This window comes from Oncorhynchus mykiss, chromosome 13 (genome assembly GCF_057628025.1).
Source record: "Oncorhynchus mykiss isolate SJ-2025 chromosome 13, ASM5762802v1, whole genome shotgun sequence".
Lineage (NCBI taxonomy): Eukaryota > Metazoa > Chordata > Actinopteri > Salmoniformes > Salmonidae > Oncorhynchus > Oncorhynchus mykiss.
The window spans coordinates 53711189-53725895 of NC_143034.1; the positions used below are offsets into that span (position 1 = coordinate 53711189).

The 14707-nt window shown below is 45.0% G+C and overlaps 2 protein-coding genes across 2 annotated transcripts; both read left to right on the plus strand.

Moving 5' to 3' along the window:
• The first annotated feature begins 1327 nt into the window (after positions 1 to 1327).
• LOC110486509 (volume-regulated anion channel subunit LRRC8D-like) lies at positions 1328 to 7811 on the plus strand. The gene is made up of 4 exons (XM_021558155.3): positions 1328 to 3220; positions 3328 to 3578; positions 4315 to 4695; positions 4826 to 7811. The coding sequence occupies exons 1-4, from the start codon at positions 2294 to 2296 to the stop codon at positions 4920 to 4922; spliced, it is 1656 nt and encodes a 551-aa protein (XP_021413830.3). The 5' UTR covers positions 1328 to 2293; the 3' UTR covers positions 4923 to 7811.
• Positions 7812 to 7853: 42 nt separating this feature from the next.
• On the plus strand, positions 7854 to 13852 carry LOC110486510 (ATP-dependent RNA helicase DDX39A). The gene is made up of 10 exons (XM_021558157.3): positions 7854 to 8561; positions 9594 to 9806; positions 10048 to 10175; positions 10280 to 10556; positions 10832 to 10950; positions 11083 to 11214; positions 11326 to 11435; positions 11624 to 11768; positions 11927 to 12074; positions 13628 to 13852. Exons 2-10 carry the CDS (start codon positions 9599 to 9601, stop codon positions 13642 to 13644), a joined length of 1284 nt encoding a protein of 427 aa, XP_021413832.1. The 5' UTR covers positions 7854 to 8561; positions 9594 to 9598; the 3' UTR covers positions 13645 to 13852.
• The last annotated feature ends 855 nt before the right edge of the window (positions 13853 to 14707 follow it).

A 14707-nucleotide genomic window follows, 5' to 3' on the forward strand; every position in this document is an offset into this window, starting at 1 on the left:
ACAGTGCTGCTGGCCTGACTGGATCGGGAAGAATCCTTATGTCCCCCAGTTCTCTTCTTATTGAAAACCCTGAGAGGGACACACATAGTTTTAACACTGTTCTAACACTACCGTTCACTGCAAAAAAGATCACACGCAAGATGCACTCATACAGATATTCACCTGACGGGGCTCTCCCTGTAGGAGATGCAGGAGGAAGACTCATCATCGGAGGACTGGTTATAGTACCCTCCGGTTACTAGCCTCGCGCTTCTCCTAGGCATGACTGAGAGGGGGGGGCAAGTGAGATTTATTTATTGATTTCAAATTAGCCTACTTTTAGGCAAGTGAGATTTATTTATTGATTTCAAATTAGCCTACTTTTAAACAAATAGGCCTATTGACTAAAACCAGGCATTTTATCACAGATATAAATGGCCTTCTACTTACCGGAGTCTTGCAATCATAGGCTATAGTAATTGTCGCAGTCTGTAAAATCAGATGTTGCAAGAGCAAGTGAAACTTTGCAAATGAGCCACTGTGTTGAAAACGGCAATTACACCGTTATTTACATTGTTGCGTAGAAGGAGCCCAGGACACGTCATAATCGGCTCTCTGCGCGCTCTGGCCTACTTGATTGACTGGCAGTGCGATCACTGCCCTAAACCCTAACCCTAACCTTAACCCATACCCTAACCTTAACCCATAACCTAACCCTTACCCTTACCCTTTCACATGTCAACTTCAATGGTGTATGTCCCAAGGATCCCGGATAGCGCTGACCCTTGATTGACAACGGTCCTCCCGCTCATTCGTTTCCAAATGTCCATTGATTGTTCGAATAAGTAATACGTTTATTTTATTTATTTATTTGGTTTATTTAAAAAGGACCATGCACTATTAATACTAATCTCACAAGAAATTTGATGCATTGTAATTTGAATTATATTTAGCCCAGCTAAACAGCTCATTAAGGCTTCATCTCCCCGGCCCGGGCAGCTGAACAATAGCCTTCATCTCTTCGGTTTATTGGAGTCTCATTATACAAATTGTAAGCCTATAAACTACTGTAAGAGGGAACATGTGCCAGCCAGGGTGAAATAAATAAGCACAAAAGACACTGTATAGTTTTTTGTTGTAAATTATTATTTTATATTTTGTTTGTTTGTAATAATACTTTTTGGAGGGGAGTAGGACTAGGCTACAGACAGAGCCTTCTATTGCAATAAAAGGCTTTGGCTATGGACTGGGCTGAAATGAATTAGATTTCTTCTCAACATCGCACTTCGTCATGACAACTGTTAAAGAGCCAAAACCCCGTGTTTGTCACCACTGCCGCGGCGCTCCACTCAGCACCAGTCACCGCCCGCAACAGAAAGTTTTTTATGAAGTTTAATTCTTGAGAGAACCTGACCGCACCGGACTAGTCACCCCAGAGCGATGCACCGCGCAATTCACTGTTGTTTTTCTAGACACCGTTTGAGCAGCATACAGACAAGAAAACGTTTTTGTGAAAGAAAAAGCTGTCTGACAAACGTGCTGTGGTTGCAGGTAAGTTTTATTATTTTTGCATTGTGTTATTTAACAACTCTTGAGAATAATTAAGGCATCTGTTTCAGTAACTGATTAACTTTAAATGCAAATCTTAGCCTAAATATTGGCTACTGAAATATTGCATTCCAATGTCAAACTCACATAAATGTGTAACACAATGCGAATGACACTTCCAATATTCTGTAGGACACTCTTCCTCGAGCGTACCCTGCCTGTCATAACCAGGGCACACTGGTATACTGACTAGACTACTGCCTAATATATGGCAGTGTGTGTCAGGGGGATGAAGAAGAGAACCAGGAACCAGAAACGTCCTCTCATTCAGTTAAATCTACAGTCAACGACATGTCACATATTACCCTATTACCTTAAACTATATTACACAAGTCGTTTTGAATCATATTATCTTTCAGCGGGGTCGGGTAACCACTTTTAACTTTGTTTAACAAAGCTCTCTGTAACAGTAAGACTTGTTGGTTGGGGAAAAATGTAATGGATTGAATTGGAGGCCAGTCTTGTAAATAGTCTGTCTCCTATAAAGTGCACTTTTTTCTCTCACTTCCTTTTCGGATTATCTTGTCTCTTTCCCAACAGTCAAATCTCCTACACCAGTGTTTTTTAAATGTCGGGTCTGGTCCCACTGGAGGGCTGCAACTGATTTCTTTCAGGTCTGGATCCTGGCACAATAAGCATTGGAGTTGGTGACAGCAGAATCACTATTCCACCATTTTGTTAGTCAGTTCTTTACCCAGCATAAGCCATGTTCAGCCTGTCAGAGCTGGCCTCTCTGAGTGAGCGTCAGGGCACCTCCAAGCTGCTGAAGCCCTGGTGGGAGGTCTTCATGGATTACCTGGTGGTGCTGATGCTCATGGTATCTGTGTTGTCAGGCACCCTGTTGCTATCTCGAGACAGGGTGGTGTGTCTCCCCCTGGACCTCACTACCACCCCCACTAACCAGAACACCTCATCCAGCAGTGGTATCGTATCTCAACCCCACCCCCCTAACAGGCCCCCCACCAAACCATCCCCCCTACCAGCCAGCCCTTGGACCCCTGCTAGGGGCAGACGCACCCACCTGGACTACCAGCAGTATGTCTACATTAGCCAGGTGTGCTACCACGAGGCCCTGCCCTGGTACTCCCGCTTCTTCCCCTATGTGGCTCTACTCCAGTCCCTGGTGCTATTGGCCAGTGGTTGCTTCTGGTTCCACTTCCCCCTCACCTCCGCCCGCATAGAGCACTTCCTGACCATCCTGGCCAAGTGCTGTGAGTCTCCCTGGACTTCCCGCGCCCTGTCCCATGCCGCCCGCCAGGAGGAGGGAGGGGAGGAGACAGGCCCCCAGGATCTCCAAACGCCTCCTCCTACTCTCCTGTCTTCACCCCCTGTACCCCGCAACCGCCAGTCCAGCCTGGACTCGGGCACAGACAGCCCCCTGCTGGTGAGATCGGACAGCGCGTCCACTGCCGCCCCTCCCTCGCCCTGCCCCTCCACGCTCTCCCGGACCTCCTCCCTGTCCACCATGTCTCTGTCCCGGGCCCATGTCCCGGCTTCTAAATCCCCTGTGGTGCTGGATGGTTCACGGCAGGTTGCCAGTTTGGACCGGAGTGACGGGGAGCAGGCCAGGGCACTGTTCGAGAGGGTGCGTCGCTTCCGCTCCCACTGTGAGAACTCTGAAGTCATCTACAAGGTCAGGGGTAATTTACTGAACATGTCTGAACTCTTTTTTGATGTATCTGTTTACCATAACACACCTTCACATTCACTATCCCTGTTTTCTCCTCTCTCCTGCTGTAGGTGTACTTGGCCCAGACGGTGTTCAAGCTGCTGCTGGTGGTGCTGATAGTGGGCTACACCACCCCTCTGATGAGCTCCATCTCATTCACCCACACCTGCCTACCCCAGGCCCACGCCCTGACTGGCTACAGTGCTTTTGAGTGTACCCATGCCCTGGCCTCGGTCCTCCACAAGTTGCTGCTGGCCTACGTCAGCCTGGTGGGGCTCTTTGGCCTGCTGAGCATCTACACCCTCAGCTGGATCCTCCACAGGTCTGGATTGCAGATTAGTGGCAAAATGTTTATGAGTGTTGTGACTGTAATTCGCATTTTATTTTCCCATCTATTTTAATTTGCTTTGCTCTGCAGCCAGTGGTATAAAGTACTTAATCAAAAATACTTTAAAGTACTACTTAAGTAGTTTACTTTAATTTACTATTTATATTTTTTATTTACTTTTACTTTTACTTCTCTACATTCTTAAGGAAAATAATGTAATTTTTACTTCTGACACCCAAAAGTACTTGTTACATTCGAATGCTTAGTATGATAGGAAAACAGTCCAATTCATGCAATTCTCAAAAGAACATCCCTGGTCATCCGTACTGCACCTGGTCTGGCGGACTCACTATACCCAAAATGCTTCATTAGTAAATTAAGTCTGAGTGTTGGACTGTGCCCCTGGCTATCCATAAATGAAAAAAACTAGAAAATCATGCTGTCTGGTTTGCTTAATATAAAGACTGTGAAATTATACGTATATACTTTTACTATTGATACTTAAGTATATTTAAAGCCAAATACTTTTAGACTTTTACTTAAGTAGTATTTTGCTGGGTGACTTTCACTTTTACTTGATTCATTTTCTATTAAGGTATTTTCTATTAAGGTACTTTTACTCAAGTATGACAATTTGGTACTTTTTCCACTACTGTCTGCAGCATATTATACTCTTAGTACTTTTGTTGTTAACTATACAGTGCTTTGTTTGTGGTTGCGCACCCCTCAGCTCCCTGTGTCAATACTTCTTTAACAAACTGAGGGAGCTGGGCTCCATGAGGGATGTCCCTGACTTATGTAATGACCTGGCCTTCTTGTTACACATGGCTGACCAGTACGACCCCCTACTGGCCCAGCGCCTTTTCGTCTTCCTGTCACCTGTCAGCGAGACACGCCTGCTGGAGGAGAGCCTAGAGAGGCGCTGGGGTGCCGAGAAGCTGCGCTCCATGACCACGGTCGACCCAGAGGGACAGCCCCTGCTGCAGCTGGTGGCCCTGCCGCGCCTGCTGCCCCCCGCCCTCTTCACCCTCAGCCAGCTGGTGGTGCTCAAGCTGGAGCTCATCTCAGACGCCAAGCTCCCCGCACAGGTGGCCAACATGACCTCACTCAGGTGAGCCATATAGCCAACAATGAAGCCACCAAATATTCAAATAATCTACATGCAATATACACTTTATAGAAGTGTTTGGCTTGGCGTGTTCTAGACAAAGGGGCTTCAACTGTTTTATATGTCACAACAGGGAGCTTCATTTGTACCACTGTACTGCAGCCATGCAGCCTGGTGCCCTGGTGGTTCTGCAGGAGCGTCTGGAGGCCCTGCACCTCACCTTCACCTAGGCTGCAGAGATCCCTGGCTGGGTCTACTCTCTCCGCGGCCTGCAGGAGTTGCACTTTTCTGGCCGGCTGGGCTGCGAGGGTGGGGTGGGTCGTGGCTGGGCCCTGGGAAGCCTCAGGCAGCTCCGTCATCTCCGGTTGCTGGTCCTGAGAGGCATGCTGCAGCGTGTGCCCGGGGAGCTGGGGGAGTTGGCAGGGAGCCTGGTGAGGCTGGAGATCCACAACGAGGGCTCCAGGCTGCTGGTGCTGACGGGCCTGCGGCGTGTGGCCAGCCTAACCGAGTTGCAGCTGCAGGACTGCCACCTGGAGCGCCTGCCCTCTGCCCTGCTGGCCCTCACCAGCCTGCGCACCCTGGACCTGCAGCACAACAGCCTGCGCACCCTGGAGGAGCTTCTAGGGCTGGCACACCTCCGCCGCCTCTCCTGCATCAGGCTGGCCCATAACCGTGTTCTGGCGCTACCGGCTAGTGTTGGTGTACTGCGTGCTCTGGAGCTCCTGGACCTGGGGTACAACCAGCTCCAGAGCCTTCCCCCGGCCCTCTTCACCCTCCACCACATACGTCGCCTCCTACTGGCTGGCAACCTGCTGGATGAGCTGCCAGCAGAGGTAGGGGCGCTGACATTTCTCACCGAGCTGGACCTGAGTGGGAACAGGCTGGAGAGTCTGCCTCCAGAGCTCTTCAGTTGCTGTTTGGAGCTGCGGAGCCTGAATGTATCCCACAACTCCTTGGGTTCCCTGCCTCCAGGGCTGAGCAACCTGAGTCACCTGTCCCGCCTGGACCTCCGCAGCAACAGTCTGGAGGAGCTGCCCATGGAGCTGGGCTGCTGTTCAGGACTGCATGGAGAAGGTCTGCTGGTGGAGGACTGGCTGCTCCATGCACTGCCACGACATGTGAAGGAGTTCCTAACCCAGCCTGGCTCTCATACCGGCAAATCCTTAGAATCACACTCCCGTCCAGACTCAGATAGCTTCCCCTACTTCTCGGCTACCCAGTGGAGTTTCTCCTCCGCTCTGGAATCACGGATATAGAACTGGAGATGAATATTGTCTAACCTGTCATAGAATACATTCAACATCTTGTAGTGTTTGTATTGTTTTGGACAATTCATATATTTTTTTTATGCTTATTTTATTTCTGACATTTTATTTTTTACCACCTATTTTTCTTATTGACCACTCTTTTCTATCACTTGTTGAGTTTGTGGGGTACATCACTGCAGCTCTGACACATCCACAATCTAGACAAAAAGTGATTTTACATGAAAGTTCATAGACTTTGCTGCAGTAAAATGTTTGATACCTTATGCTCCTGTACAGTTTATATAACAGCCATATATGCAACCCTTTGGAAAAACTGAAGTCTTTGCTTCCACTTTGAGAGTCCTCTATTAATTTAATTTCAAAGTAAAAACACTATTTTGAAGGAGTCTGCATAAGACTGGATGAATGCATGTCCTGCTACACTGGATTAGAAATAAGACATGAAACGATTGTTATTATCTCCACTGCGGAGCTCAGGGATCCCTCCACAGGCTTACTGAAACTCTGGGCTTTCTGGGACTTGTTTGTCTGAGGAGGACAATACCCTGAGCTTCAATGAGCTTATGAAGTAAAGGCCTAAACTGTACATGTGGAAAGACAGAAATTGGACAGACGGAAAGGACTTAAACGACCAATAAGATTGACATTAACATTTATTCCTACTTGTTTTGCACATATTTAATCTTCAAAAAACTCAAATTAATCTTACTAGCATTGGGCGCAATCTTTTGTGAAGCTAATACTGACGTGAAACTAATACAATAGTGTGCTTGTTTAGAACATTAGCACTTTATTGTGACTATCGAAATGATGAAAACTTGTTCACCTTTTTTTGTACGACTAATTATATTAATTACAGTCCATGCATGCCCTTATTGGTGCTGATTTGGACTATGTTATTGTTACGCCCCTGAAAACAGGGGAGAATTGAGAGTAATGTGTAAACGTTATATTGATTACTTTATCTCAGCGGTGCCTCCAAAAATGTTACGCCCCTGAAAACAGGGGAGAAATAATCACGAGCGTGATACGGTGTTGTATTCTCAATTCAACTTTAGTGTAATCATTTCACAAAAGTAACACATTACAAAACAACAGAAAACCCATTATACAAATAACACAGCAAAATATCCTATTAACAACGTATATGTTCATTCACAATCGACATAAAATGGCAGCTACTCTCAGTACGATGCTATTCTTCACTTCAACCGAGCAGGGCTAATATTACTCTCTTCAAACTTAACTAACTTCCTCAAGACGTTACTAAGACACACCTTAAACACTCTTGACATGTTAGCGAGTTATAACATTTAAATTACTATTTTATCATCAATAAAGTACCCGAAAACAGGGGAGAAATAATCACGAGCGTGATACGGTGTTGTATTCTCAATTCAACTTTAGTGTAATGAGAAAAGACCGCGATTTCCCCGGGAATATGGGTGGAGACCAGAGCAATCGATCTCCGGCTCATAGATTAAGAGCATTTCGTAGATCACAGATTAACACTTTTAGGCACCACAAAATAAAGTAATCAATATAACGTTTACACATTACTCTCAATTCTTACCCTTTGACAGATTTTAACGTTAACACAATTAGATGAATGTTATTAATCTCTATCAACTAATACTGAATTCATCTTTTTAACCTTAGATGTTTTACGATCCTCACATACTATAAACTTACTAATACTTTTTAATGTATAACAGGCTATGAATATTTCCTTTAACCTGTCACACTATCATAACACCTACAACGTAATACAAAACACATTCCAATGAATCATTGCGGGACAAATACATTTTATTGAATAAATTAAGTTTTTGTGTTCTACTGTACACAAGACCATCATGGTCAAACTTATTGACTGAATTAATGTAATAAACTATGAAAGTCCCGCCTACTTCCTGGATCATGTTCCATAATGTTTTTGAATGAGATTCAACATTATATCATAATATTCATAAAACGCGATCATTTATGATATATGTAAAATTATATTTGTTTTCATGGCTTAATTTACTTCTGCTCAATACGTTTTTATGAGGTATTAGATTACAAAATAGAAAACGCAATCGAAAATGTTAATGAAAGACAACAGGCGGATTTAAGATTAGTAGACTTTGCCATTTGTTTGCCACAAGTTTTTTTTAAAACGCGTTGTTTAGAAGCAAAGGCGAATCGAGCTATTGCACACGCGCACTTCACAGAGTAGGCGTTCCCTAACGGAAATATGCAGATGCTTGCTAGAAGAGGCTAAAAGGATCTCGTGCTTGAGGCTCTGAGCTGTCCGATCAGGTCCATTGTCTACTGAGCGGCTTGGCTCTTGCCCACTATTTCCCATTGGAAACGACAGTCTGTGGGCTATCTTGGTTAGTTATAAAACATCTATCGTCAGTGATGATTGACAGCTTGACTTGGCCAATCGTGATACGATTAGGAGTAGTTTCGTCAAACTGACACGTAAAACAAACCAATGATATTGCTGTATTTAGTGGAGGCGGAAGTTGTGGCCTGTGGTATAAACTGAGGCCTCCTCTCCATGTGGTTTTGAGGAGCATTTTTTCGGAGGTTGAATTGTAACATCGTTGTAAGGTAAGACGGTAGCTAGTATTGCTTATTTGTGTCCTTTTTTGGAATATTCTGGTTCTCGTAATTGTATGAGAAATTACCAACAACTTTTGATGGTTTTCAGATAAGCATTATTTTGGCAAATTCATTGTAAGCAGTGTTAGTTCTGAGCAAGGCATCTGGGAATAACGAAGGCTATTTTGCTAGCTAGGCTAGGACTAACGTAAGCTAACCAAAACCGGTCCAAGTCGTGCAAAGCATTGGAGTTAGCCACGTGTGAATGAACATGTTGTGTAATTTGGACAATAGTCGGCTTAGTTCGATAGCTCGCTACATTGCTAGTTTTATTACTTAACGTTAGCTACCAGAACTGCTAGTAATTTAGCTAACTAGGTTGGCCTGAGCTGTGTGCGGCGAAGGCAGAGTCGATTCATGACATTGTTTGCGTTACTATACGGATGTAACGTTTGCATTGCTATACGGATGTTACGTTACCAGAGATATCTCTGATTTTACTCGTAAACAAGCTACGGAGCTAGCCAATCTCAACCCTTGTTGACGAAACCTTTTAGTTGCTTACCATTTATTGCAAATTGCTTGCTAGCAACCATGGCCCCTGGTTTTGTTTGTAATACCAAATCGAGCTGTTTATTTTGCTGTTGAACGTGGATAGTTTGCAACTAACGTTAGCCAACTACTTAATAACTTAACTGGATAGTAATGCCTTAGCTAGTTTGAGACGTTTCCTGCAACTGTCAACGTCATGATTTATTTAAACATTATGAGGGTTTGGCGTTACAGAATGTTAACTTTATAGAGGGCTCTGATGTAGACTAACGTTACCAAAGAGTATTGCTTATTTCCATTGTAAGTAGTTAGATGGTGGCGATGTTAGTCTGTTAGCCACTAAATCTCCTGATTGAATACATCTCTTTATTAAAAAAAAAAAAATGGTCTGGGGGGGACAACAATCTTTAGTCAAAAGCAAATGGTGACAACTAGTGTGACCAGCCATTATTCCCCCCCCCCCCACTTTTCTAAAAATTATTTCTGTAGTCAGAATGGCTGAGAATGACGCTGAGAATGAGCTGCTGGACTATGAAGAGGACGAGGAGCCCCAGGGAGCCCCAGAGACCTCTGCTCCAGCAGGCAAGAAGGAGGTGAAGGGCTCCTATGTCTCCATCCACAGCTCTGGCTTCAGAGACTTCCTGCTCAAACCAGAGCTGCTCCGTGCGATTGTCGACTGTGGCTTTGAGCATCCGTCTGAAGGTGAGTGCAATGGGTGGATGAGTGCTGGGAGTGACATAAATGGAGGTCATGAATTGCTGCACGGCATGTCTGGATACAATGGCGTGCATGTATAGATGGCTGAGTGTCCATGGTCATTGGGTGTTGATGGACTTTCTTGTCAATTACAATGCATGTGTTCTCCAAGGTGTGTTATGGTAAACAATGGCTTTTTTGTTTGGATAAAGATGGTGTACTGACCAAATGTCTCATTGTTTTCCAGTTCAACATGAGTGCATCCCTCAGGCCATCCTGGGCATGGACATCCTGTGCCAGGCTAAGTCTGGTATGGGCAAGACTGCAGTGTTTGTTCTTGCCACACTACAGCAGATCGAGCCTGTGGATGGACAGGTCAGTGTCTGCATTCTGCAAATGCCTCTGGAATATCAAGTTTCAAATATTTGTAATGCATAACTTCCAAGTGATCTATTAGCATCAAATACTCTTTCCTCTAGGTGTCAGTTCTTGTAATGTGCCACACACGAGAGCTGGCCTTCCAGATCAGCAAAGAGTACGAACGCTTCTCCAAGTACATGCCCACAGTCAAGGCAGCCGTGTTCTTTGGGGGCCTGTCTATCAAGAAGGATGAGGATGTGCTGAAGAAGAACTGCCCTCACATTGTGGTGGGAACCCCTGGCCGAATCCTGGCCCTCATCCGCAACAAGACCCTCAACCTAAAGAACGTCAAGCACTTTGTCCTGGATGAGTGTGACAAGATGCTGGAGCAGTTGGGTGAGTCCTGCTTATTATTCCTGTCCTTTTTGGAAATGCTCCCTTTTCACTAAACTTCTAATTCAACCCATTTTTGTTATTTCCCCCCTCCCCCCCGAAATATGAATTCTAGCAATTGCAATCTTGAATGTAATGTGTGAACAATGGTTTACCCCTGTGGAAATCTGTTATAACATGTAGACTGCGCATAATGGATGTCTTGGTACTTGGCTGTTCTGGGGGGTAGTTTCAGACTTGGCTGTTTTATCCATGTTCCCATTTCTCTCATGTTTCAGACATGAGGCGTGACGTACAGGACATCTTCAGGCTAACGCCACATGAGAAGCAGTGCATGATGTTCAGCGCCACCCTCAGCAAGGAGATTCGACCGGTCTGCCGCAAGTTCATGCAGGATGTGAGTGCAGGGGGTAGCACTGCCACTTCATGCGGTTATGGGACTCCAAATGCTGTTTTACAAACAACTGTCTTTGCATTGACTTCATAGAGATTTTTGTGGTTCTGAAGTGACATGCTCTGTCTCCTGTAGCCCATGGAGGTGTTTGTAGATGATGAAACCAAGCTGACGCTGCACGGTCTGCAGCAGTACTACTGCAAGCTGAAGGACAGCGAGAAGAACCGCAAGCTCTTTGACCTGCTTGATGTGCTAGAGTTCAACCAGGTAAACCCACACAAATTGTATCATTTTTATCCCTGTAAGAAGTCGTCATGTTTGTGCTGTTTCCTTGTGAATGTTTGCTATAGTTCTGTAATGTCACCTGTGTACCTCTAGGTGGTGATCTTTGTCAAGTCAGTGCAGCGCTGTGTGGCACTTTCTCAGCTACTGGTGGAACAGAACTTCCCTGCCATTGCCATCCACAGAGGCATGGCTCAGGAGGAGAGGTCCGTCTCTGTTGCCTACATGCACGCCTTTCTCTCACACATCTCCAATTAAATAGAGCCCCAAATGCTGACTTTTTATGCAGCTGAAAGCCTCATTTAACTCAACACAGTTTCCTTCAAAGGGCAGCCTCTACATCTAGTAATACCTATAGCAGCTGTGTTAATCCTCTCTGGCTGTCTATCCCCAGGCTGTCCCGGTACCAGCAGTTCAAGGACTTCCAAAGGCGGATCTTGGTGGCCACCAACCTGTTTGGCCGAGGGATGGATATTGAGCGGGTCAATATTGTCTTCAATTACGACATGCCTGAGGACTCAGACACATACTTACACAGGGTGAGTCACATAACTGATGGCGCCTCAAACACCTGTCTTCTGGCAGTGAATGGTATTTCCAAATTTTCATCAACTTGTCATTGGCCTCTGTAGATCTCCCTCTAAAGGCTCATATATTCTTTGAGTTGTCACTCCCATCTGACACTCTTGCCCCTCAGGTGGCCCGTGCTGGGCGGTTTGGAACCAAGGGTCTGGCTGTGACCTTTGTGTCAGACGAGACCGATGCCAAGACTTTGAATGATGTGCAGGACCGTTTTGAGGTCAATGTGGCTGAGCTGCCAGAAGAGATCGACATTTCCACTTACAGTAAGGCTCTCTCCATCCTTATACATGCAGCCTCCCATGGAGGTTTCTCCATTCAAACTGACATTACTTGTTATTCTTATAAGATGAGTCATAGTTAAGTCTTTCTGTCACTGTCTGCTGGTAATTGTTTAATTCAATGTTAAAAGGGGGTGAATGTAGTGAAGAGGGTCTAAAATGGACTTGGCTGTCATAACAAACGTCAATGTGCCCTGTGTGTTTGGGGGATGCAACATCTGTTAATCATTAGTACTCTAATGCTGGGCCTGAAGGGTCAGGGGGATATAGTCAGCTCATTGAAACCCCAAGATAATTGCCTGGTATAGTAACTCACTGAGTAATTAATGGTGGTGACTAGAGAGAATTGGACTGCCACGTAGGGCTGACCTGCACAAAAATCTTTGCCGCTCAAGTCATCTGTTCTTTGGTCGATTTATAAATTCAAAAATAAATATTTCTCCCCAATTTCGTAGTATCCAATTGTTAGTAGTTCCTATCTTGTCTCATCGCTACAACTCCCGTACCAGTACGGGCTCGGGAGAGACTAAGATCGAAAGCCATGCATCCTACGAAACACAACACAACCATGCTGCACTGCTTCTTAACACAGCGCGCATCCAACCCGGAAGCCAGCCACACCAATGTGTCGGAGGAAACACCGTGCACCTGGCGATCTGGTTAGCGCGCACTGCGCCCGGCCCTCCACAGGAGTTGCTAGTACGCGATGAGACAAGGATATCCCTGCCAGCCAAACCCTCACTAACCCGGACGACGCTAGGCCAATTGTGCATGGACCTCCCGGTCGCAGCCAGCTGCGACAGAGCCTGGGCTTGAACCCAGGGTCTCTGGTGGCACAGCTAGCACTGCAATGCCTTAGACCACTGTGCCACCCGGGAGGCCCTGTTGGTTGATATTGTAGTTATTTTTTTCCCCAAAAAAATTCCCCTTTCCAAATAGCTTGTCTGATGCTTTAAGCCAGGGGTGTCACTCATTCCTTGGAGGGCCTAGTGTCTGCTGGGTTTTGGTTTCTCCTTTCAATTAAGACCTTAACAACCAGGTGTGGAGTTCCTTACTAAACAGTGACCTTGATTGATGAATTCGGTCCAAGAGAGAAGTGTCTGACGCGTGCTTTAAGCACACATTTTGAAGAAATATCAAATCAAAGTTTATTTGTCACGTGCGCCGAATACAACAGGTGTGATCCAGTACCTGACCATCCTCCTGCTGGCCTTCACAGATTCTGCCGTTATGCTCCTGAAGTTGCCGCTAATATGTTACACCAGGGGTCGGCAACTTTTTTTCACCTGGAATGTCAATTTAGTCAATTTCTACTGATTTTTGTGTGCCAGTTGAGGGTTTCGTATGCACTTTTTATGGAATAGTGGTAATAAATTATATACATATAAGTAACTTCTATTGCCAACTATGTAAAAAAGCCAACAAATGGAAACATTGCAGCCTGCAGTAAAGCTGGAATGCCCAGCTGTTGCTTATGGAGATGGTCTTCAGAACATTGTCTCTTCTCTCCTTCCTCACCCACCACTTTTTCTTTCTAGTTGAGCAGTCCAGATGAGTCCTCCATCCCTGAAGAAATGTCTGCTAACCCTGAATCTGTCCTTGTTTGGATGAAAAACCCTCCTCGCTGTTTTATTTTAAAGCTCTGTTCCTTGACTGTTCACCATACGTTTTTAATTTTATTTGAATGTATCATTGGGGGTTGTCTGGTTTTAAACTTGTGTTGTGGTTTGGTCAATGAAATTAAAACTTTTTATAAAATTCCAGTTCCTGGTCTAATTTTGATAGATTACATGTTACTTACAATGATGTGCACATTATGCAAATCACTTTAATTTTGCTAGTTAAATAAATTAATTCCCCATTCAGATCGCATATCTGCCTAATAGAACAATTTATTTATACAGGAATCAAAAGGTTATACACATCTATCAAATAAAACTTATTCATGCTAATTGGCCATATCCCTGTATAGTACAACCATATTTCCCCAGCTAGTTTTAATGACACAGGGTTGTAACTAAAGGGAGTATAGCAATTGATCATGCCACTGTTTCATTCCATAAATCATTGGACGACGGTGTCTTGTTTAGAGCCCCGACTGTCTGAACAGTAACACGCATTGCTTGCGGTATGGTTTTGGAAGCAACCTTAAATATCAGCCAAATAATTTTCCAAAACAAAGGGTTAGCATTCCCACCAGACCGCGTTAAAAAAAGGTATCAATTTAAACTATCTCCATGTTAGTTTGTTTACGGGCAATTGACAGGTGAGTAAATGCGGATTATCTAGCGTGTTCCCGACCATGTGGAACTGTAGTTTTGACAGAGGCACCCATACATAGCTGTGTAGATCTGTGAAACTCATCTTAATCGAATTACTTTCTAGATGGTGAAAGATGAGGGCCATATGTTTCGCAAGCTGTATCGCAAGCAATCCAACGTTTCTAAACGGTAAAATGCCACGTCGGGATTGTAGTTCATATGACCCAGTCCTGGGCGACGCTGAGAACTGTAGGGAGAAGGCAGAATGCCGACAGCTAGGAGTGCAGGCGTGACATTTGTAGCGGTTTAGGAAAGCATTTTAGCTAACCCATTTCCCAACCTGCCACGAGTCACTTC

Bases quoted from the DNA above. Each gene is read 5' to 3' on its own strand.
- LOC110486509 (XM_021558155.3), top strand. From the start codon at position 2,294: ATGTTCAGCCTGTCAGAGCTGGCCTCTCTGAGTGAGCGTCAGGGCACC. The intron at 3,221-3,327 runs GTCAGGGGTAAT...CTCCTGCTGTAG, and splicing joins ACTCTGAAGTCATCTACAAG to GTGTACTTGGCCCAGACGGT. The intron at 4,696-4,825 runs GTGAGCCATATA...ATGTCACAACAG, and splicing joins GCCAACATGACCTCACTCAG to GGAGCTTCATTTGTACCACT.
- LOC110486510 (XM_021558157.3), top strand. From the start codon at position 9,599: ATGGCTGAGAATGACGCTGAGAATGAGCTGCTGGACTATGAAGAGGAC. The intron at 9,807-10,047 runs GTGAGTGCAATG...ATTGTTTTCCAG, and splicing joins CTTTGAGCATCCGTCTGAAG to TTCAACATGAGTGCATCCCT. The intron at 11,436-11,623 runs GTCCGTCTCTGT...GTCTATCCCCAG, and splicing joins GGCATGGCTCAGGAGGAGAG to GCTGTCCCGGTACCAGCAGT.